Source organism: Telmatherina bonti, assembly GCF_933228915.1.
Source record: "Telmatherina bonti genome assembly, chromosome: 7".
NCBI lineage: Eukaryota > Metazoa > Chordata > Actinopteri > Atheriniformes > Telmatherinidae > Telmatherina > Telmatherina bonti.
Window position 1 is genome coordinate 9,190,900 of NC_136625.1, and position 23,490 is coordinate 9,214,389.

The window sequence follows — 23,490 nt, forward strand, 5'->3', positions numbered from 1 at the left end:
ATCAGGACTTTACTACCAGACTCCTGCAGGAGGTGGTTTCTGGCAGCAACACGTCACCTCGTATCCTACGTGGAGTTTCAGTAAAGCGCTGCAGACACAGGAATACACCTGGACTTTCTGTAGGTGTTGACATTGTTTGTTTTTCTGTCTGTAGGTCTGACGTGGGCCGATGAAACCACCCAGCAGGTTCTGTCACAGGAGTTGGCCAAACTGAGGAGGATTCCCTACAGACCCTCACAGAGAGGACCTCTCTACAATGCTAACACCAGGTTGCATGTTCAGACAGTTTACCCCATAGACATCATGTATACATAGAGTGAACCAACGTCGCCGCCATATTGGATGGGTCTCCACTTTCGAGTCTTGCTGCAGAGTCAACGTATTCCCCACACAACTGTTTTCTGTGGATCAACGCGTATATATTACACACAAACAAAACACTTTTCTACATAATTGGTTTATAAATAATGTTAACACAGTAAATAATCTACTAAATGCAAATGATAAATTTTACTCCTATGAGGTGTTTATGGACAAATATGATCTCGATGCTTCACAACCTCCGCCAAGGTGGTTACGGCTTTACGGCTTTATTTGTTTGTCTGCTTGTGCTCAAGATAACTAAAGTTATGAACAGATTTTCATGAAATTTTCAGGACGAGTTAGAAATGTAATAGGGGAGAACTGATTTAATTTTGGTGGGGATCTGGATCATCATTTGGATCCAGGAACTTTTAAAAGACCTTGGCGGAGGTTTGCGCTCTGAGTGTTTTAAGACAATACTTTATTATCAGACTTTGTAAAACTGTATCTCTATATTTATAAATTAATAAATGTAAATAAAAGAGTCAGGAGAAAGCAGCAACTATTCCCGTATTTTTTTTCAGCATACGTTTGCAATAACCAGTTAAATATTGAAAGCAGATTGTGTGGAATTACATTTCACAAGGTTGAATAATAATTTATTTGACCAGATAAAAATAGATTGTTTATTGATGCATTTATTGATTTCACAATCAAACATGTTAGTATCATATTTATTTAAATTGTAGCTACCTTATATCTTAGTTAAAATAGCGCTATAAAATATTTTAGCATAAAAGCATGTAGTTTTTAATATTTTGCAGGGATCTGTATCATAACAATATCTCTGTCCTTTGTAACAAACCAAACTGAGAAAAATCATGTAAAAATTCATGAAGTTATTGTTGTGGTTGGGCCTACACCCTACAAATGTATTGGAGGCGCATGGGAGACCCATCCAAGATGGCGGCGTGATGAGACGTCAGTTTGTACACTGCAAAAAACTCAGGCTTAAATAACAAGAAAAAAATTTAGAAAAATTAGGAAAATGTTGCTTAAAATAAGATAAATAATCTTCCAACAGAACAAGAAAATTTGGCTTGTCAAGACTCCCCAAAACAAGTAAAAAATACTCTTAAAACGAGGAATTCTCTGGCATAAAAACTAAGAATTATCTTTAAAAAAAAAAAAAAAAAAGCATATGTATTAATTTAAGATTTTTAATCTTACTTACACTTCAGTTTTTGCAGTGTATAGGCAGCGTGATACAATGCGGTGTCTGTTTATATGATGTCTATGGTTCACCCACTGTTAGCTCAACCGTGTTTTGCTAACTTTGTTTCTACCGTAGCTTGTTGGCAGCCGAGTGGCGAAACGTTAGGTTTGAAAAAGGTTTCTTGTTAAACACTGAACAGATGAATCCAGGAGTCGACTTTGAGCAGAAAGCAGCTTCAAACCTTTCTGGTGTGATGACGTCATTTAACTCGATCTGCGCAGTTCAGGAAAGCGCTAGCAGGGCGTATCCCCAACTTCTGTTGTAGTAGTGTGCAAGTTAAGTTACAGGAACAATCCAGATCTTTTGAACATTGGGATTCCAGATGAACTTTTATCACCATTTAAAACCTCAAATTTCACTGTGGTTGAAGCAATTGCAGTTTGAGCTGCAGGCAGCAACATGACATGCAGTCTTTTCCTGGACCTTGTAGCAACATGGAAACAGTCTGATGCAGAAGCACCTGAGCGTAAAAATAAAAAGATTTTATTTTAGCTGTGATGATCCCTGTCAGCAGGAGCTTTTAGTCTATGATCTATGACTTCCTCTACTGTTTTATTTTTTTGCTTGTGTTGTTCTCACTCTCATATGTAAGTCGTTTTGGATACAAGTGTCTGCTAAATGACTGTAGAAAAGAATGGAAAAGTCTGTATTTGCTTATTAATTTGTATTTTTTATCAATTTTCAGCAGATTTTTAATGGTGGTTTAGATCAGTTTGTGTTTCTGTATTTTGGCACTTCTAATATTGAAAGTTTGGGAAGAAAGCTCATTTTCTGTAGAAAATTCTTGCATTCACAGCAGTATTTTTGCATGAAGAAGCTGTGAGGCTGTTTCCTCCTCTTCTGCAGGCTGGCAGCTGAAGCGTTGGACCCACAAGACCAGAGGGTGAAGCCGGTGGAGGTGGAGCTGAGCAGGAATCTGCAGACGTATCTCCAACGTCTGGGCCTCCTTCCTAAGATGTCATCAGCTTCCAGTGGGAACATGCCTGGAAAGGTGAAGGAATCCCTGCAGCTGCAGATTGTGATGCTCCTGCAGTTTTTTTTCTTCTTCTCACAATTTATCTTTAAATTCTTGAATAAAAGTGTGTTAAGCCTGTAGGGTACAGGTGTCAAGCTCCAGTCGTAGAGGGTCAACATCCTGCAGTTTTTCATTGTCTTTATGCTCCAACACACCTGACCAAAATGAAGCAACAGGTTGACAAGAAGCTGTTGGATCCATTTGAATTGAATCAGGTGTGTTTTAGCAGGAAAACAACAAAAACCTGCCAAATAGCAGCCCTCGAGGACTGGAGGGTGACACCGCTGCCGTAGATACCTGGTGCATCGTGTGCACAGGTCCTCCCACACACAGCAGCTTCGTTCTAACCTCCTCATCAGGGAATTTGCCTTCATCGTTCGTTGTCGCTCTTTTCTTGCCTCTGTAACGTAACTGATAGCTTCTCCCAGCTTAAATGTTTTCCAAACAGATAGTTTGTGAGTAATAACTCGGGGCGTGACCACGTCGCTGTGCCAGGACTGCCGTGGCATCTCTCCAGCTGGGGGATTGTACTTGGAAAGTAGAACTTTGAGGCGCCTGCAGGCATTGCTCGGGGTCTCGTGCCCTTTCCCATCGAGCTTCACCAGTGGAAGAGAAAAACAGCGGTGGAGACTAAAAGAGCCCCGGAGGGCACAGGCGGCGCAAACTGCATCAACTGTGATGAATAAAGATAACGGCGGTGATGAATTGCGGAAATGGCTTCACACACAGAGACACACACACACACACACACACACATCGTAATGACAACTGTGAGGAGCCGTTAGTCGGTGCTGTAATTATGATTTTAGCGTTGTGCGGGCTGCTGCCATTTCTGTGATCTTAGGTGGGCGTTAATGGAGTCTGCAGTGACAATTTGCTTTTGTTGTAGCTGATGGATTTGTTGTTATAATTACATGAGTGGTTTAATAATGTTTTTTTGTTTTTTTTTTCTGAATTGACTTTTTCCAAGTCAATAATTTTCTTTCTTTTGTTTTGTTTTGCTCAAATGAAATTCCATACATTAAAACAAAGAGTTGCTTCTGGCGTCCGGATACTGACTGCAGGCAGAATTAAAGTCAGAAACTTTAAAAAAAAAAAAAAAAAAAAAATGTAACAGGTACTCATGGCTTCGTGATGGACGCAGTAATTTACAATGTTTTTACTTTAATGATCATGTGTCTTATTTTTATTTCAACATTACAAATTGATACTAGGATGGTTGTTTGGTATCGCAAAGTCTAAAACCAACAGGATTTTCCTCATCGCACAGAGTCATTATTTAAATAGAAAAAGCTCTGCCTCCAGACAGCTTGCTTTCTGAACTTTCTGAGGGTGCCAGACTTCCTTTTTTCTTTTATTTCTTGCATCCATGTACAATCTGGGAAGACTGGGACCCAGAAACGTCCTTAGATGTCGAATTTGGTGAAGACAAGTCAATATTTTTATGATTTCTGGTGTTGAATTGCTGCTCTATAATTAGAATAAGAAGTGGTTTATAAGATACATGCGAGAAAAAATTCCCTCCATTATAATTTGGCACCGTGCACAAAAACACAATAAGATTAAATAAGTAGAAAAAAATAAAGTGGATGAACTTTAAGGCACTTTTGTCGACATGCTCAACTGTTAACCACAAACAGCTCAGCAGCCAATCACTTGTCAGCAACTCAATTCATTTAGTGATGTAGACACAGTCAAGATGACTTACAGAAGTTCAAACTGAGCGTCATGATGAGGAAGAAACTGGATTTAAGTGACTTATCTACCTGGAGATCCATGATAAGCGTTTTCTGCAGCAGCTTTTCCTCTGGTTTCACAGCGAACCTGTCTGAATCTGTGTTCTCATTTATTACAGAATGACCGCTTCCCATCGGGCATCTCAAGGGACATCTATCGCTCCAAATCCAAGCCTTCCACTGAGAAGTTGTCTCCCTCCAGTCTTTCATCTTTTTCATCTTTCCAGCCGCTTCAAAAGCAGAGGCCTCCATCTGACCAGCTCCTCGCCACACAGGCTGAGGGTGACCTTCTCCTGGGCGCCCTGAGGCAGTATCTGTCCCTGCACAGTGAGGGGGTGAACCCCTCTGAGCCGAAGGCCCCGTCCCTGCGCCTTAGGCCCTTCTACAGCAGCGGCACAGACAAATCTGGATTCACAAAGGAATCCTTCAAATCCAGGCCTCTGAAGATGGGAAGAACTGAAGGGACCTCAGCCAGAGAGCCACTCACATCTGTGGATGGTGCGATTTGTTTTTTTTTAAAAAGCCAGATAAGCTTGAAAATCAGAAAGTAACAGTATAACATGACAGATAGGTCAGCATGACACTTCTTTCACTTTGGACGTCTTGTCATCCTCAGTCGCTTACAAACACACACCTGATCGCCATCAGTACTGCAGACTGAGCCTCTGTGCTGTACGTGCAAATTTTAGCTCCAGTTCTCTGCAGGATTCCAGCTGTAATAGTGCAGAAAATGTGTGGAAAAACCTACATTTTTATTCCAAGCAGTCAAACCGAACCCAAGTCGTGATGTTATCTTCTGCATCCGGAGAGGCTCTCAAGATAGACCCAAATGGTATTAAAGTTGTAAAAAAATACGTCTTCAGTTTAAAGAGATGTATTTGATTGGTTTTGATGGTTTTCTGACATTCATCGTACACATTCCTGAAGCTACCGTCGCTCCGCAGCATCCAGAGGCTAAGAAACCACATTTCACAGCAATTTTCCAGGACGCTACGACACTTTACAGCTGCATTTCACGTTAGGGCCCCGCGTCACACGTATCAGCTGGATAGCAACACACAGGCTGTTTTGAATGTACACGGCGGCTGACTGAGGAAAGAAACACAAAGACTTTATCAAAGGAAGCGAGGATAAAAAAGAGAACAGGACAGGGCAAGAGATGAGACCAGAGTCAACATTAGAATGACTTTCACTGGCTTGAGAGGTTTCAGAGGAGAGACAGGATGCAAAATGGATGCTAAATTAGCCTTTATGGGACGTTACACCCAGAAAATCTGCCTAACTTCAGTAGGTTCCACTTCAGGGCCCATTTATGCTCGACACAGACAGACAGTTTGGTCCGTCTGCTGCGTTGGTTCAGCCTGTTATTTGGTCCGTTTTCACTGGGCTTTGCTGTGACTTTACACAGAAAACAGAGTAATACCACCAGGAAACAAAGTGTTGAGTTGTATAGCTGACACACACCTAAAAACAAGGAAGGATTTGGAGGATTGTAAAGTACTTCATAGCGGTGCATTAAAGCTACCAACCGGTGTCAAAAACCCAGAAGGGAACTCTGAGCTCAACACTGCCCACTAGTGGATGCGATGACTTCACTATGGCAACATAAAAGACACATGGGTGACGATATATGACCACATCTGAAACAAATGTCTCCATTTAAATACGTAAGGGTGCAAAAATAATCCTTAAGCTTCAAAACATAAATGCGTCCTGCAAACGGACCTTAAATTATTCGGATAAAGTATTGTCTTGCAAACTAAATACGGAAACCAGCGTTAGCTTTTTTTTTTTTTTTTTTTTTTTTACTTTACTTTTTGCTAACTGGAATATCATGTTAGATAGCTAAGTCTGCTTTCTTTTGTTCAGCAGGCAGCAGCATGTTCGCTGTGTGTTGCTGTGACGCCTTTAAGTCTTTACCTGATGTCAGGAATGCAAATTAAATCAGTAAAGTTTTAGCTGGATTCCTAACTTGTCAAGGCTTCATGCAGCTGAACATTTCTGCAGGTTTAGCTGAAGCTTTTATATGAGTCACCCACTTACATGTTGTCACCGTTTTCTCAAATCCATTAATGCATTTAGAGGATGAAATGTTGAGACTAAAAGCACCACGGTAGCATAAATGGACCTTGTGGTGAGATTGTTTTGTCAGGGGCTGCTTTGAAAATCAAAAGTAGCCTTTAAAACTCAAACAGTTCGACTCACTTGTCGTTTTCTTTGTCTCCGACTCTTCTAGAGAGATTCATCGAGAACGTTGTGAAGAATGTCGGCAGGCAGCACGTGGACGTAGATAACCTGACGCCGCATGACTTTGACCAGCTGTCCAGCCTCATAGCTGACGCTCTGCAGGTGGTCGACCAGGACCAGGGGCTAAACCGCGGTCTGAACCGAGTTAGAGGACCTGGACCCCGAGACCTGGAGGAAGACCAGAGCGACAGAAAGGAGGCGGCGGCTGGCAGGGATGAAGACGAAGAGAAGTTGCCGCAGAATGCGCCGACTCCAACACCAGAGAAGAGCTCTTCTGTGACACTGGCAGCACTTGAGGGTAATTTCATAATGATTCATTCTGTGTTTTCGCATAATTAAAGTATTGAGCAAATGCTTTCAAAGCATTCGTACATAATTGTTTGTGGGATTAAATAAAAAAAAAGAGCTCTCAACTCAACGCAAGACTGCAACATAAAAATCAATGTGGAGGTAAATGAGCTTCCTGCGCTCAGTGGAGGCCATGAACAGTCTGTTAATGCTTCTTTGTCCACTGAGGCCAATCAGGCTAAAATGTTTACACAGTGAATGAAAGCACTCAAGGGCTATTTTAATGTAGTTTGAATTGATAAGCGCAGTAAAAGTGGCTGCAGAGAAGATTATTCGTGTGCACGTTTAGTTTCAGCACCAATTGAAAAATAACATTTCCAGATCAATCAGTTGGGGCAACAAAAAAGCATCCTTGAAATCTGAAAAAGTGGCTTTTAATTAGAGAAGTTAGAAAAATTAGAGAAATGTATTTTATGGAATGCCCCTTGAGATGTACCATCTCGTTTTCGAGGGGGTCCAAAAACATAAAACAATACATCATAATCAACAATTACACAAATTAATACGCAAAACAATACATAAGATACTGACAAAACAAGACAAGACAAACTTGCTCCCTCCTACAGCTCTCCACACTCCTGCCCATGTACAGATGTAAGACACAAAAATTACACAGCAGGGGATGTCAGAATCAGTGATTATTGAACATGTCACAGAATTGGGGGGAAAAAAAAAGGGCAATAATGTAAAGAGCAATATGAGAATAAACTATGTTTACTCATTATTTTTAGTAATTATTATTATTTTGATTAACTAATTCATTCTCCTTTCTACATAATTTAATACATTTAACACTTCACTAATCTTCTTCCATGTCTCTAAATGCAAATATTCTGACACTCCCCCCCCCCCTCCCCCCCCCCCCCCCCCCCCCCTCAATAGAGCGGCACACCGATGCAGAGGAGGCTGATGTGAAGGAGGAGGTAAGCAAGCTGCTTGTGGAAAAAAGACAACATAACCTTTTCACCTGCAGACTTCAAAAGAACTGAAATGTTTGATGCAAGTTGAAGCATCATGAAAGAGAAGCAACATGGTGTTGTGAAGGACCGAGTGGGTTGGAACGGAAAGCAAATCAAGTCCCAAAAGTTTTGTCTTAAAATACAGTTCTCAAAATACAGTTCTGCTGTTAAAATAGTTGTCAATCATGTATTTATAATATTTACCGTCTCAGTAATAATCATCAGTGCATTGTTACGCTGACGCTGTTCCTTCATTACTTCTGATGATAATTATGGTGCTTTGGCATCAGACATTTAGAACTAATTTAAGGCTTTTGTTGGACCGATTGTTTCATCAGGTCTTCTTAAAGGCAGCAGAAATACAATCTGTTTCCTGCAGCATACCGGTGCTGCAGGAATGATTGCAGCCCTATTACGCTTGTCCCACATGGAGACACATGGAGAGAAATTTACATGTGAATATGAATAAAAAAACACAGCAGGTCACAATCACTCCATATTTCTAGACTCTGTAAAGTTACCTTATCTTACCTCATGCACCTGATGAAATGGATCTCTGACCAGCTCTACATAAGGCTACTGGTAAGACCTTCATTTGAGTCAGGCGTGTTGAAGCAGGGAAACATAGAAAGTCTGCAGCACAGCGAGTGATGTTGGGCAGAGTAAAGATCAGATTGATGAAGTCGATTTCTTGGCCAGCGTTGACATTTGGCTCCTGACAAGTCGGAGAATAATGGGATATAATAACCGTAGTCAGCACACACTGACAAGTTGGCTTTTCTTTAACTTTAGACACTTACGTTCTTACGCCAACATGTTCATGCTGACAGGAAAGGCTCCCACCTGTTCGCTTTAAGCAGCTTCAACAAACGCTGGTGAATCTGAAATCTCCATGTGTCCACCTGAAGCTTAAATACAACACACATCTGAAAGGAGTTTATATACTTTTTATTCAATTTTCCAGTTGGTGCTTGATGTAAATAGCCTGAAAAACACCTTTTTAAATAATATTTGGATGAAAAAAATAATGTAAAGACAAAGGTCTTGATGTTTAGTGTTTGGTATGTTTAAAGGAATATTATTTTATACTAAATATTGGTTTTACACTTTTCTTTGTTGGATAAATATTGTGCTGCAACATATTTGCACTCACCAGTCACTTTATCGGGTCCACCTTGCAAGCACTGGATGGGTGTCATACATCCAACAAGGTCTTAGAAACATTCCTCAGAGATTTTGCTCCATGTTGACATGAAGCATCACACAGTTGCTCCACATCATGATGAGAATCTCCCGTTCCACCACGTCCCAAAGCTGCTTTGCTGGATGTAGATCTGGTGACTGTGGAGGCCGTTGGAGGACAGTGAACTCATCGTCATGGTGGAGATGATGTGAGCTTTGTGATATGGTGCATCATCCTGCTGGAAGTTTCCATCAGAAGATGCTCCACTGTGCTCAGAAAGGGATGGACATGGTCAGCAGCAGGACTCAGGTAGGCTGAGTACTGCCATGTTGGCAGGCATTCTTGGCAAAGTGTGTCAAGAAAACATCCCTCACCCTGCTGGCTCAGGCTGCTGGTTAAGGGTACTGTAGAAAATACTATCTGAATGTTTTTACAGATATATAGGTCAGAAATTGGTATTTCAGTTTCAGCTGGTAAACATTGCAGCTGAACTGGAGACTCATCAGACCAGCAACGTTTCTCCATCTTCTATTGTCCAGTTCTGGTGAGTCTGTGTGAATTGTAGCCTCAGTTTCCTGTTCTTACTGACAGGAGGGAACCTGCTGTGGTCTTCTGCTGCTGGAGAACATCTGCTCTAAGGCTGGATGTGCTGTCTGTTCAGAGATGATGTTCTGCCTATCTTGGTTGGAACCAGTGCTTATTTGTTGGCTTTCTGTCATCCCCCACCAGTCTGTCCATCATTCTCTAACATCAACATGACACTTTTGTTCAGACAACTTTTTCAGAGCTTCTCTGTAAACACTAGAGATGGTTGTGTGTAAAAGTCCCAGTAAATACTCAGACCAACAACCATCCCAAGTTCAGTCACATAAATCTAATTTCTCCTTCATTCTGTTGCTCAGTTTGAACCTCAGCAAGTCACCTTGACCATACATACGTAAATGCATGGCTTAAGGCAGTTGCTGCCATGGGGTTGGTTGACAATTTGCATTACCAAGTAATTGAACAGATGTACCTGATAGAGGCTGGTGAGTGTCAATTTTCTATTATTGGAACCAAGAGACTAAAGTAAACCTGTGGTGACAACCTTTGTTTTAGTTGCAGGTTTGTGCTTTTTGACATGTAATTTCCTTTGAACTCGTTTTCCAGCCTGAGAGCGGCAACCTCTTGAACAAACTCCTCGCCTTCCTCGACAAAACCTCTTTCTCTGGCCCTCCCTCATCAAGAAACCGCTATGATGTTGCTATGGAGATGCCCAGAGGCCAGCAGGTGGGTCTGGAAAATGTCCAGAGTCGCACCAGCGAGGTGGGTGTGGCCGTGCAGAAGAAGGATGCCACCCAGTCTGTGGAGGAGGTGTCAGAGGTGGAGGGCTGGATCAAGGAGGTGGTGCCACCTCCTGCTTCTCTCGTGTACGAGGAACCTCATAAGAAGACAATGCACGTTCCTGAGCTTCAGCTGGACGTCAAAACCAGCAGGAAGAAGCCGGATGACGACGTCTTTGGCTACGTCATCACCGACACAGAGTGAGTATAAAGTCACAGAGATGGAAGAAGCAAAATTAGATTTATTACAGGTTCAAATATCTTGGGGTCTTGTTCAAGTGAGAGAAGGATGGCGCTTGAGATCGACGGGTGGATCGGTGCTTTGTCTGCAGTAATGTGGTCTCGGCACTTATCTGTGTGGTGAAGAAGGAGCTGAGCCAGAAAGCAAAGCTTCTGATTTACCAGTCGATCTACGTTCCTACCCTCACCTATGCTCATGAGCTGTTTGTTGTGACCAAAAGAATGAGATCTCGTATACAGGTGTCTGAAATGAGTTTCCTCCGCATGGAGAGGAACCAGTTGAGGTGGCTTCAGCATCTGGTCAGGATGCCTCCTGGACGCCTCCCTGGTGAGGTGTACCTGGCATGTTCCTCCGGCAGGAGACCCAGGGGAAGACCCAGGACACGCTGGAGGGATTATATCTCTCGGCTGGCCTGGGAATGCCTTGGGTTCCCCCTCAAATAGGTGGATGGATAAAGGTGGGGACCCGCCTGAGGGCAAATGGCAGTTTGGAGTTAGTAATGTGGAGCTGATGTTGTACTTTACCTTAATAAACCCATGTTGGGAAGGAGGTGTGAACTCATGGAGGAATGTTTACAGTATTTTGAAACATCTCTTCTCCATTCCATTCGTTTCGGGTTGAAGGTTGTTCCTGCTTTTGTATTGATTGTGAAACTTCTTCCGCTTTAGATGAAGCTCTCAAGGTCTTTGTGGCACATTTCATTTCGTCCTTCTGTTTTGTTACGTGTCATTGGAACATATACTGTAGAAAATCCATAAATGTTGAATTGAAATAGGGGAAAAAAAAACATTGGACGAACGACTTCTATGCACTAAATGATGCTTTTTCATGAGCACAATGCTCTGCACATTTCTTTATGAATTGAGGAAGACCTTTTTCCTTCACCTTTCTTTAAATGTCCAAACTCTCCCGTAAAGATTATTATGACAGAAGTGATGAACTCTGAATCATTCTGCTATATTGTAAGGAGCTGCTCTGCATCACAACTGCACCTTGCTTGAATTGAAAAGATGTTGATAAACCAGGTGCCTGAAAGCTTTTCATCTGCAGGGGATGTTTTCCGTGTGTGCATTGTGAAATTGGAAACATGTCTATTATAAATTCTAGTAGACCTTGTAAGGTTGTTAAACATTTAGCCATCTGCGGATGTGCAGTCTTCATAAGCACATGCAGCCTTGGAATATTCAATCTGTTTGTAGTTAAGAGCTAACCGAGCTAACCGAGGTAGGTGGGCTAAAGCTAAACCACACTGTTAACAGACTAAAAACCGCGGTTGTGTCACATTCTGCCACCTTGCAGCGGGACATTGGATACCCGTCAGTTAGTGATGTCTTGCTCAAAAGAACCGGCTCTGAGAGCCGATTGCATCAAGTTCTTTTGCTGCTTGGTCCTCAGCTCTACCCGAGGCAGTGCTTTGATTTGATTGGCTCGCATGGCCATGTGGCCAATCATGTGAGACTATGGGATCATACAAAGTGTGAGTGAGACTTCAGACAGGCGTGAGGAGAATGTGTGAGGGTGTATGGTCTTATCCATTGTTAAGCGACTAATGTTTAAAAGTGACGGCAGTCTTAAACATTAATGAGGACACAAATGCTGTTTGCTTGACTTTGGTTCTCGTTCTGTTTTGTTGAATTTTATGCTGTTTTGTTTATTTGTGAAATAAAAGAATTTGGTTGAAGTAATAATTAAATAAAATAAATTCACAAATGGAGGGAAATGTAAGGCTTCTCATAAAAATGCTAAAAACCAATAAGGTGTTTTTTAAAACACAAACCATTACTTTTTTTTTTAAAGTTAAGGGGGTGTTGATGCATTTATTCTGACTATGACCTCTGCATCAAAGCACGAGTCTTCTCGCTTTCAGAAACCGATTCAGGCTGTGTTCTGATCAGAGGTGAACAGCTGAAAGTTTTATGTCCTCTGTTAGTTTTGCAGGTCGGATGTCGGTCTTCGGCGCACTCAGCACATTCCTTTCTCTTCTCATTGACTCTTCAAAGGGTCTCCTGACGTGTCTGAATCATAAACGTACTTCAAAAGAAGATTAAATTTGTCCTTGACAGTCAAAGTTCTGTCGAATCTTTTCTCCAGAGATTGAAGTGTCGGATCAATCACAACGTGAGAAATGTAAGCCACCAGAGGGGAAACGAGGACGCTTGTTTAAAGAACAGGTTCTTTCTGGGTAAAATCGTCTTTGGGGAGAAGAATAATGTCACTATCCACATGTTTCACAGACTTTTCTGTTGTTGTTTACCAAAACGTGACTGCAGAGAAGCTCAGGGAGAGATTTATACATCTGCATATTGTTCTTTGATTCAATAATCAGGTAAATAAGTTGTTTATTTCACCACATTCATTAAAAAAGTCTTGGTATTTAACCTAAACAGGAGCCAATGGGAGCTTGAGGTAGTTGCAACAGAATGTGGGATGGATTAATAAAGATCCTGTGCATATAGTTCTTTTAGATATGAATGAATGTTTTAGTTTTTTTTAGCTGAACAGTGATGACGCCAAACCTTACTGCTGATCCAGTATATAACTGTGTTCTGTGACTCAACAGTGAAATATTCTCAGTATGTCTCCGATCAGTCCAGTCGGTCCAAGTTTGTGCAGAAAGTTTCCTTAAAAGTCCAAGTAATAGTTGAATGTACTCCTCCATCCTGCCAGCAGCGATCACATACTCCCTCATCTTAGACAGCTTAGCCTCAAAAACGTCGTTTTGGCCAAATCTTACGTTTGGATATGTTGTAATTGGTTCAAAATGGTCTGAATTCATTTGCAGTTGGTCTATCCTTGACTGAAAACTGAAACCGAAATATTCTGGCACACTCCGGCTGCTGTTGGCAGGAAAGTGAAAGCTTAAGCATTTTGAACTGGGAGCACTGGTGCACGCGTGCAGATGTTCCGCAGGGTTCACAGCTCCTCTGGCATGTCACTGCAGGACATTTTCAGGAACTTCTGGTCAAATGTTAACCTTTCACTGGCTGGAGATCCTTAACAGGGGAAAGGTTTTCATTTAAAAGAACTTTTTTTTCTAATACTTTCCTCTAACTTGAGTAAACTTCCAGTGTAAGAAAAAAACAAAACGATATGACATCGCACTCACCGTGTTTTACTGTGTTTAATGAGCTGATGCTCCATGATTTTATGTTGTTCTTCTAGTTTGATAGTAAATTAGCTTATTCTCTGCTTACTACCGTTAGACTTCTCCATGTCTGTTATAGCGAGGAAGTAAAAGACACAACAACCTTCAGTCTTCACAAAGCAACTCTAGATTTCATTCCTAGTGACCAGTTTCTCAGTACTTATGTAAATCAGAGTATTTTGCATTTGGAAATAATTGAACTCTCCTCCAGTTATCTTGCTTTCCTTTGATATTGAGAATTATCTGCAGATTGATAAGAATTAAAGGGAATATTTCATGCAGAAATCCCTTTTCTAAATGCTTAGAAATATCTTCTGTGGCATTTTAAGTCACGGACAAATAAAAAAACAACCCCTGCACTAATTATTATTATTGTTATTTTCTTTTTTGGCAGACTTTGAAATTAAGTGTCTAAAAAGCTCATTTTGAAATCACCATTTATATGATGTCTTAAACGATTAACTTCTTCCCTTTGTTGGTCTTCATCACCGCCCATGTCTGTGTGGGGTTTGCTCACCCCGCCCAACTTTAGCCTGTCTTTAACCCGTCTTCAGCCCGATTTCAGCCGACAGGAAGCAGAAGGGTCTGTGCCCAGCTGGATGGATGAGGCTTCTCTACATAAACTCCCAGAATCAGAGGAAATAGAAGCTGCCTGGAACAAAGCACCACCCGAACAGTGCTGAGAGAGAAGGGATGCACTCAAACTTTGGACTGTATTTACCAAAGCAGAGCTCCAAAGTTTATTGATATATCAGAGAACTGTTTCACATTGGGTTTAAAGTGCATCCAGTTTCTCCTTAAAAACTAATAGGACTGCATTTTAAAGTGAATATTAAAAAGTGAATAGTCGGAAGAGTGATTCATCACAGCTGAAGGAAAAACACCTGCTCCCCTGAAACTTTCCACCCATAGATGCCTTTTTCTGTGTTTACTCCCACACACCTTATTTGAGTCATCGCTTAAAAAATGGATCAATTACTTGGCTAATTATTATGCAAATTATAGCTTCAGTTTCTTTTGTAATCCCTAAAATCAACACTATTCTGCAGTTGTTTACTTTGACTTCGTTCTGTATTGACATCTAATTGTATGAGTGATGGTGTGTCTGGACTCTGGTGGTCACATTTTCCTCGGGGTCACACAATTAATGTTAAAAACTCCACAACATGCTTCCAATCTATGAATGGATTTTGCTCTGAAATAAACAAAATTAATAAGGTCGTACTTGGATACAAAACACTTTGAGCTAATTGCAAACATGAATGCATTAAAATGCTGCTGATCCCTCTGCCGTCACACTGATGCACGGTGCAGCTACTGTTTGTCATGCTCAACACATTAGTTGTGAGCGCTGGCATGCTAATAAAGTGATTATTTTTGCAAGTGTTTATTGTTTTAGGTAAGATTATTAGAAAAACAAGGATATTTGTGGCAACAAAGTAAAAGTTGGATCCTAAATGCTGAATTTAGGCAAATTGTTTGTCTTTTCAATGTAAAATCTGCTTTGATTACTTTCCATAAAGAGGATGGACTGGTCAAAGCTGTTGTGATCAGAGATAATGCAGAACAAATGGTCCTGAATGCTGCTTAACATGTGAAGCACTGATTTATGGTAAAAGTGTGTTTGTGGCGTTCTGATTGTAGGAGGTGTTTGCTTATTGGTTTAGAGTTACAAAGAACATGAACCCTAAAAACAAATAGTACATCACTCCACTTTAGATGTTTGTTTTCTGCCTCTCATACATGCTTTACAGTGTCATGAAATGATAGGGAGACACTTCTAACATAAGCACTTTAATAAAAATCGTTCCTCTTTCTGTCCTATTCTACAGTCATGTAGCAGACGTCTTCCAGTCTAGTCGCTGTATCAGGCTAATTTTAAATAAATACATCAGGGGTGTCCAGTTCCAGTCCTTGAGGGTCACAGTCCTGCAGGTTTTACATGTTTTCCTGACTCGAACTAGCTAGTCATTGTGCAAAACTTCATTTAAGTTGAATCAGGTGTGTTGAAGCAGGAATACATAGAAACCTGCAGGACAGCGGTCCTCAAGGACTTTGGAGTCTCGGAGTACAGGTAGTGTGAAAGAATTAGTGACATCTTGTGGTAAAGATGAACATAGAGGAGACTTCTAGTGGATGGTGGCCGTCAAGGGCCAAAGTTCTTCATCTATCATTAACGTTTTAGGGTCACTGGAAGCTGGAGTCTATCCCAGTAATCACTGGGCGAGAGGCAGATACACCTGAACAGGTCGCCAGTCCATCCCAGGACCGACAACCAGTTATGCTCACACTCACTCCTATGGATAATTCAGAGTTTTAGGGGTGATAGGAAGCCGGAGTACCCAGAGAAAACCCACACATACACAGGGAGAACATGCAAACTCCACACAGAAAGGCCACCATTGGAGAACCCCCCCCCCCAGCCGAGAATCGAACCAGCGGCCTTCTTGCTGTGAGGCCACAGTGCTAACCACTACACCTCCTAAGTTCTTCAATCAAATCAAATTTATTATAATTGCACATATAAAAGAGCAATACAATGTGCTTTAAAATGATACAGAAATATCAAATAATTGAATAAAAATAAAAGTAAACCTTCAAGTATTTAACCTAAGTAGATTATAAACACACTTTTACACGTAAAGCACACCCAGACCGCCAGGCCACCATTACATTCCCTACACAGAAGCCTTACTTCCTGCACCAGGCTTCAGGCTTTCGGTTGCGTTTGGTTCCTTTGCAGCTGCTTTCCCTCAGCAGGGATGCTGGACTCAGCTGAATTCCTTCCTACCAGCTGCCATTAAAAACAATCAGAATGGTTGGAAAATTAGAGTCGAATTCATCAAAGCTGCTGAGTAGAAGTAGAAATCCTGCTGCTCCAGACTGTAGTGTTTGAGACGGGATCAGAGCGGAACACAGTGCGCGCTGCGGTGCTGATGTACAAGCTGCTGCGAGGTCTCCGCTGCAGCTATCAGCGTTCGGCATCTGCTGGCAGGCAGAGTGATCACTGGTGTCAGATCTGAGGCAGCCTCTCTGCATGGCAGAACGCTGACTCTCAGAATATTTTGGGCTGCCGAAGCCGCTTTCGGCTCTCCGGGAAAGAGAAATCACCAGCTGTCAGTGACTTCTCAAATATAGACAATCAGAGTTTATTGTCAAGAGTGACTCAGCTCCAGTCTGTCATGTTCGCTTATTTTCAGAAGGAAAGGCTTTCTTACGGATTCAGCATCGTCCTTCTTTCAAACCTCCGTTTGGATCTGCTCACGGCTGCCGTCTTTACCGTGTAAGATGGCTTATTTTAGGAGGAAATGGATATTTTCACATTTCCAAAACTAAATATGACTGACTGTTTAGCAGAAATTAGCGGAGATGTTGTGCAACCTGCAGGTGTGTGCAGGCCAGTGATGTGGTGGAATTCAGCAGAAAAGGCTCAACGGAGGTCAGGTCAGGCCGCAGCAGATGGGAAGCAATTAGACTGGAGTTGGGATGTTGAGCTTTAACGTCGGCCTCCCAGTGCAAACGCACTAAACACACCCTCTCCTCGTTCCGCTGGCGCCGTGCACGCATCGTTCCAGCTTTAATTGACTTCCACGTCTCTGCTGCCATTTGCACTCCTGACTTGTGAAGTGTCAGTTTTCACAGTAATGAGTTTCTTTACTGTAAATTCACAGCAGTTGTTGTTGTAAATAACCGTTAAATGTTCTCCGTAACAGAATGAATGTTCAGTTTGCCAGTCATAATGATTTTATCTCCATAAACCAGTGGGAACCCAGCCCAAACCATCAACCAGCCATGCTGGTGGGTGTCACACACTAACAAAGCTTGTATTTATTCACTAAAAGCATGTGTGGGTTGCCAGATTGATGACAAGCCTTTCAGCTTGGTCCACTAGTTAACATCAAGTTGTGCAAAAACGTGTCTGAGAAGCAGAATTGAACCTTCCAGTGGAAACATGAGATGTTTGGCCTCGACTGCACCAGCTTCATGCGTTGCACTGACAAGTTACTGCTTTACTTCTCTTAAATATGTTTGAGATTTTACTATTTTATTAAACACAACTAGCTTTTTTTTATGGCACTTATTTTAATGAAAAATATCTATAAACGTTTAAGACACATTGCAGAACTTTTGCCATTTTCCCGCCATACGCCCCCTATTGATGGCTAAATCAGCAAAGAAAGTAAAGAAAGGAAATGGTGGAGAGATGCAACAAATGGATAGAAAAAAAATAAAATTTGGCATGTGAACTTATTAAATGAAAAAAAGTAAATGTGAAAAATGATAAAATGTGAAATATAAAGGAAAGTTGTTTTTTTTTATGTCGCTCCTTTCAAGATAAAAATCACAAAGCTGTTCACAGCAAAACACAAAAACATTAAAACAACATAAGAAAAAACGTAAAAGTAAAAGCAAGATTAAACAGAAATGTTTCTAGCTGCTTTTAAACGGCGATCACCGACTCAGCCCATCTCGTGCTGGGAGGAAGGGAGTTCCATAGCGGGGGCCACATGATTGGATGTAGATGTATATCTCTGACCTATAAACACATGGCTGCAAATTTCCACCCTGATCTCTCCACTAGACTTGTTGTTTCATTCTTGGTTTATGTAGAAAATCAGCTTTTTGGGAATTAATAAGATGATATCATTTGTAAAAGACTCCTATCATGATGATGATGATGACGACCATGGGCGAAAATGTTCCCTTGCTCGGACGAGGGTCGCCGGGGCCCCCCTCTGGAGCCAGGCCCGGGGGTTGGGCACGAGAGCGAGCGTCTGGTGGCCGGGCCGTTGCCTGTGGGGCCCGTCGGGCTCAGCCCGAAAGGGTTACATGGGCCCCTCCTCCCGTGGGCTGACCATCTGCGGGAGGAGCCGTAGGGGTTCAGGTGTAATGTGAGCAGGGCGGCAGCAAGAGGCGGGGACCCTGGCAGTCCGATCAACGGCTGCAGAAACTGACTCTAGGGACGTGGGACGTCACCTCTCTGGTGGGGAAGGAGCCTGAGCTTTTGTAAGTGGAAGTAAAAAAAAAAAAAAAAAAAAAAATCTGAAATTGTTTCCACATTGAATTAAACTCATAACTTCTTTTCAGGTGGTTTTCTGTCAAAATTTGTTCCCCAGTCAGATAACCTGCAGATATTTGTTAGTTTAACTATTTTCAATTGTGAGATTTTGGTAATTAATTTAAACATCTTACATGAAATACTCAGATTACATAGTCATCAACTTAAGATGAAACTTCCATCCATCCATTTCCTTTAACACACTCACTCCGGGGGACAATTTAGAGCAACCAGTTAACCCAACATGCATGTCTTTGGATGGTGGGAGGAAGTCTGAGTACCCGGAGAGAACCCACGCATACACGGGGAGAACATGCAAACTCCACGCAGAAAAGTCACTGTTTGACCCTCCCCCACGGCTCAGGCTCAGACCGGTGGCCTTCTTGCTGTGGGGCCACAGTGCTAACCACTGCTCCACCATGCAGGCGTTTGCATTCGTAGGAACGTTGGAGGCAGTGAAGGTTTCCACAGCTGCACCTGAAGTTGCGAAAGCAGGTCAGAGTTTGGGAAGCAGCCGTTTGCTCTTCCGTTGGCAGGAAACTCTCATTCTTGACTCTGTTAAAGACATTTCTGTTGTGTTTAGGTTCTGACCCTGATACTTCTGGTCAGAACCTAAAAAAACTGAGAGTGAGGCAGAGAGGCGTGTCGATATGGAGCTTTCAGACCGCGACCTTCTTCACCTCCTCAGTGTTCTCCTCGCCGCCCCGCTGCGCTCCCGACCTCGCTGCCTGGCACCGTTCTGACCTCACCTGGAAGCTTTGTGGAAAAGCTCGGCTCTGTCAGCGTTTTCTCTCTAACCGCTCCCATTCGGCTCGTTGGATTCTGCTGTCCGGACTGGTTCTGACACAGCCGGCAGACAGGAAATGGGTTCAACCAGTTTGGCACAAATCGCTACGTTTTAAACATTGGTGATGTTTCAACGTAAAGCTGAAGCAATGTTTTATGTGATCTATGTCTCAAAATGTTTATTTCCTGCACGAATTTCATGTTTTTCTTCCAGCCACAGAGATATTTAGCTTTTTTAATGTTTATATGCCGTTTAAGGTGTCCAACTTGAACAGTTTTCTTTGTTGAACCACCAATATATTTATAATAATTGAGTGATAAAAAATAAAAACACAAGAATTATTGAAAATCTTTTTTCTGTCAGATTATACGTGAATATTATTCCATGTTAGATAAAAATGTAATTCATAATAAACATTTCTGTTTGATGTTGTTTATTTAATCCAATAATAAACGATTATACCGTCTTCGTCCCTACCCGCTCCCCGTCTCTCCTGACCTCTGCCCTCTTTTCTTTCTGTCTTCCTCCTCTCTGCCTCCCTATCATCATCATCATCATCAGTGGGCTCCAAACAGATGAAGGCCTTCACCTGATAGAGATTCTGGCTCGGCGGGCAAATATCCAGATGACGGACTTGGCAGAACTCTCGTACGTATCGCTGCAGTATTTTTTCTGCTTTGTTCTGAGAAAACAGAGGAGCTGAGGCGCTCCGGCCTTCCTGCTGTGTTAACCCTTTACTGATGCTGTGTCAGAGAACCAGACAGTTTTCCCCTCCAATCAGAGACCAGGCTACGTCCCAGATACTCGTCAAGACGAAGTTTTCACGTGAAAACAAGAAGGAAATTTGAACACTGACCACTTTTTGCTGTACAGCTGGTAATTCAGGAAAAAGTTTTATCGTGTTGTAATATCACAATAACACTTTTTGTGTTTAACTGTGTCATTAAAGGGTTAATTCAGCTGATTCTCATAAGAATTATCTATGGGGTCTGAAACATAACATTTTACTGAACATTTTCCTATTTATGTCATTGATTACTTTACACCTTATGCATGTCTGTAAGGAGAATTAGCAGACTGAGAATAAACAGACCTCTTCAGACCTACAACAAGCAGAAATGAATATATACTAAGGATTATAAAATATATGAATACCTGAAGCAAGAACGATGAAATTTCCACAACATACTGTAAAACTGAACCACATGCATGATTTTTTTCTGCTCTGAATGCTTTTTTTATTCGATATTGTGAAATTATTTTATTGCATCTGCTATGCTAAAAGAAGCTAGTAAAAGAGTTTGGCTGTTATGATGCAGGACTAAAGGAGTCTGCAGACGTTTTCAAGAGACGCCTCATGCTGCACTTATAAAGGAGGCTTTAAGAGACATTACTTTACTTACAACTTTAAATGTTAGATGATTATTTTCTTGCTTATAGAATATCTTACTCAGTATTTTGGTGCCAAATTGGGTTCAGATGTTGCAATGGAAAAACAAAATCCCACTTTTATTCCAAAACTATTGCAGTGGGAAAATGGAAAATGTTTCTAATGAATTCATCAGAGCGGTTCTTGTAGTTTAAAGAAACTAAACCCTGATGTGCAGAACGACTTTGCAGAATTGTTTCCTTCCTGTTAAAAGGGAAGTTTTTCCTTCCCACCGTCGCCTTGTGCAGCTCAGGATGTGGGCCGAGATCATTGCTGGCAGTGACGTCTACTTCTATTTGCAGTCAACGCAGTTATTTAGTCTTTCACAAGAATCTAATGTAAGAATAATGTAATCTAATCTAAGAATGTCCACAGCAGGGGTTTCTTTTTGCTTGTACTTTCTCACCACCTCAATCAACTATTTCATCAAAACAATCCGTTTTACCGGCATCAGCAAAAATGAAGAAGCAGTAACTTTCCGCTTCATGCTTTTCTGTGTTAGCCACGCCCACTTCAGATGTCCAACTATCACACAATGCCTCTGAGTCTGTCAGCCTGATGTGTTGAACTGTCTTCAAACACATCGCCAAGAAAAGTCGGGTTTTTCCAAGTCCAGCCCTCAAGATCTACAATCCTGCAAAGTTCAGATGCATTCCTTATCCAACATGCCTGAATTAAATGCGAAATTCCCACATCATTCAGCGCTGCAGAGGCCTAATAAAGAGACTTTCATTTGAACCTTATGATGTTGAACCTGGCAGTCACCTGTGGGTGAGCCAACACCCGCCATCTTCAGCATGATTGCTTAGTTTTCCTGCAATTACACCCCCAACGCATTAGATGGCAGCAGTGTTTCTGAAGCTGCTCCAGTGTGTGATATTTAATTTTCACTTGTTTCTTTGAACCTGAGGGAACAAATAAATCTTAAGTCGTCACTTTGGCTGATTATAAGAGGGGAGCACCAAACAGTGTCTGCATGGCCAGCACAGAGAGGCCACCCACAGAGAACCCACACATGCTCAGTGAGAACATGCAAACTACACACAGAAAAGCTTCTGTTCGAACCCCCACGGCTGAGGCTCCAACCAGGAACCTTTTAATAGCAGTTCTGCTATTAGATTAAGTTATTTAGTGTTTTGGGAGGAGACCCTGGGGGCGACGTAGGACACGCTGGAGGGACTACATCTCCCAGCGTGTCCTAAGAAAACGTTGAAATCCCCGCTGGACAAGCTAAGGTGGTTCAGGCATGTGATCAGGATCCCTCCTGGTTACTCCCCCTTGAAGGTTTTCCATCCTACTGGGATGAGACCCGGGGGCAGGAGAAGGACTCACTGGAGGGAAAAATACCCTGTCTGACCTGGGAATACCTTGGGATCTCCAAGGACGAGCTAGAGAGTCTTACTGGGAAGACAAATGCCTCTTTCTTCCAGACCAGAACCTCAAAGTTTAGGTATTCCATCATTTTTGCCAGGAATTTACAGACTATGACTGTCTTATTTATATACATTTACCTTCTTTATAACAGTTTTTATGACAATAAGTAAAATAATTAACCTTATGGGGCCTTGTTTTATCACCAGTACAGGTTAGTGGGTCCCCACAAGGGATCAAACCACATCATGAGTAATACAAGCGTTCAGACAGTTAAAGCTGAAGCAGTTTCTTCCATAAGAAGCCTAAAAATAAAGCATCTAAATGCTTGTAAAGTCCTTTTAAGTCCCACTTTGCCCTATGGTGTAGCAGTGCCTCTGGCCAGACAACCTTCCCAGCTGTCAGACAGCCAAGCAGTTAAATAAAAATGAGAATTGCGTCAAGAAAAAACACATCTATTCAGCGGCATTTTAAAATTACAACAAACTCTACCCACAGACGAGAAACGCAGCGGGATCAAAGGTCTGCAGATGACTCAAAACAGCCATGGTGTGCTTTACTTTCCCAACAACAACCAGCTTCTACCTGTGGGCTCGAGTGGGCGGCATTTTTCCCTCAAAGGGAAGCATTACATACTAAAACTCTTCGAATGTTCCCCCTTTAGAAGATGAGCGGTCTTGGCTCCTCCACAGATACCCCCCCAGCATGTCGGATCAGAAAGGGCAAACTGGTGGGATCAAAGCAGAGAGGCACAAGGCTTTAATACTGGAAGTGAAAAGAGGAAGGGAACAGAGTGCCCTCGCAGAGCAGGAACCCAAGGACGTGGCCTTATTTTCATTCTGTCAACATTTTTTCATCCTCTTGGTGAGAGCGGGGGGGGTAAAAAAGCAATGAGCACATTATTGACACGCTGGATTCAAGCTGCCACTCACCGCAATCATTTATTAATGAGCCTGAACTCTGCCTGAACCCTCCGTGTTGTTTCACTCCCGATGTCGTTATCCACCTCTAGCTTTGCATTCATCATCCCTTTCTGTTTCTTTGCATTTTTTTTCCCCAACATTTGATT

The 23,490-nt window shown here is 42.0% G+C and overlaps 1 protein-coding gene across 1 annotated transcript in view; it reads left to right on the forward strand.

The window, feature by feature from the left end:
• LOC306758407 (receptor-type tyrosine-protein phosphatase N2-like) overlaps positions 1-23,490 on the forward strand; it is a gene marked incomplete at both ends in the record, with an annotated part of 265,555 nt that overhangs the window by 51,731 nt on the left and 190,334 nt on the right. Inside the window, 6 exons of the mRNA XM_079243734.1 lie at positions 155-269; positions 2,426-2,570; positions 4,558-4,828; positions 6,567-6,853; positions 10,217-10,590; positions 20,183-20,269. Of these exons, the coding sequence (XP_079099860.1) occupies positions 155-269; positions 2,426-2,570; positions 4,558-4,828; positions 6,567-6,853; positions 10,217-10,590; positions 20,183-20,269 (1,279 nt within the window). The remainder of the gene's footprint in view (positions 1-154; positions 270-2,425; positions 2,571-4,557; positions 4,829-6,566; positions 6,854-10,216; positions 10,591-20,182; positions 20,270-23,490) is intronic.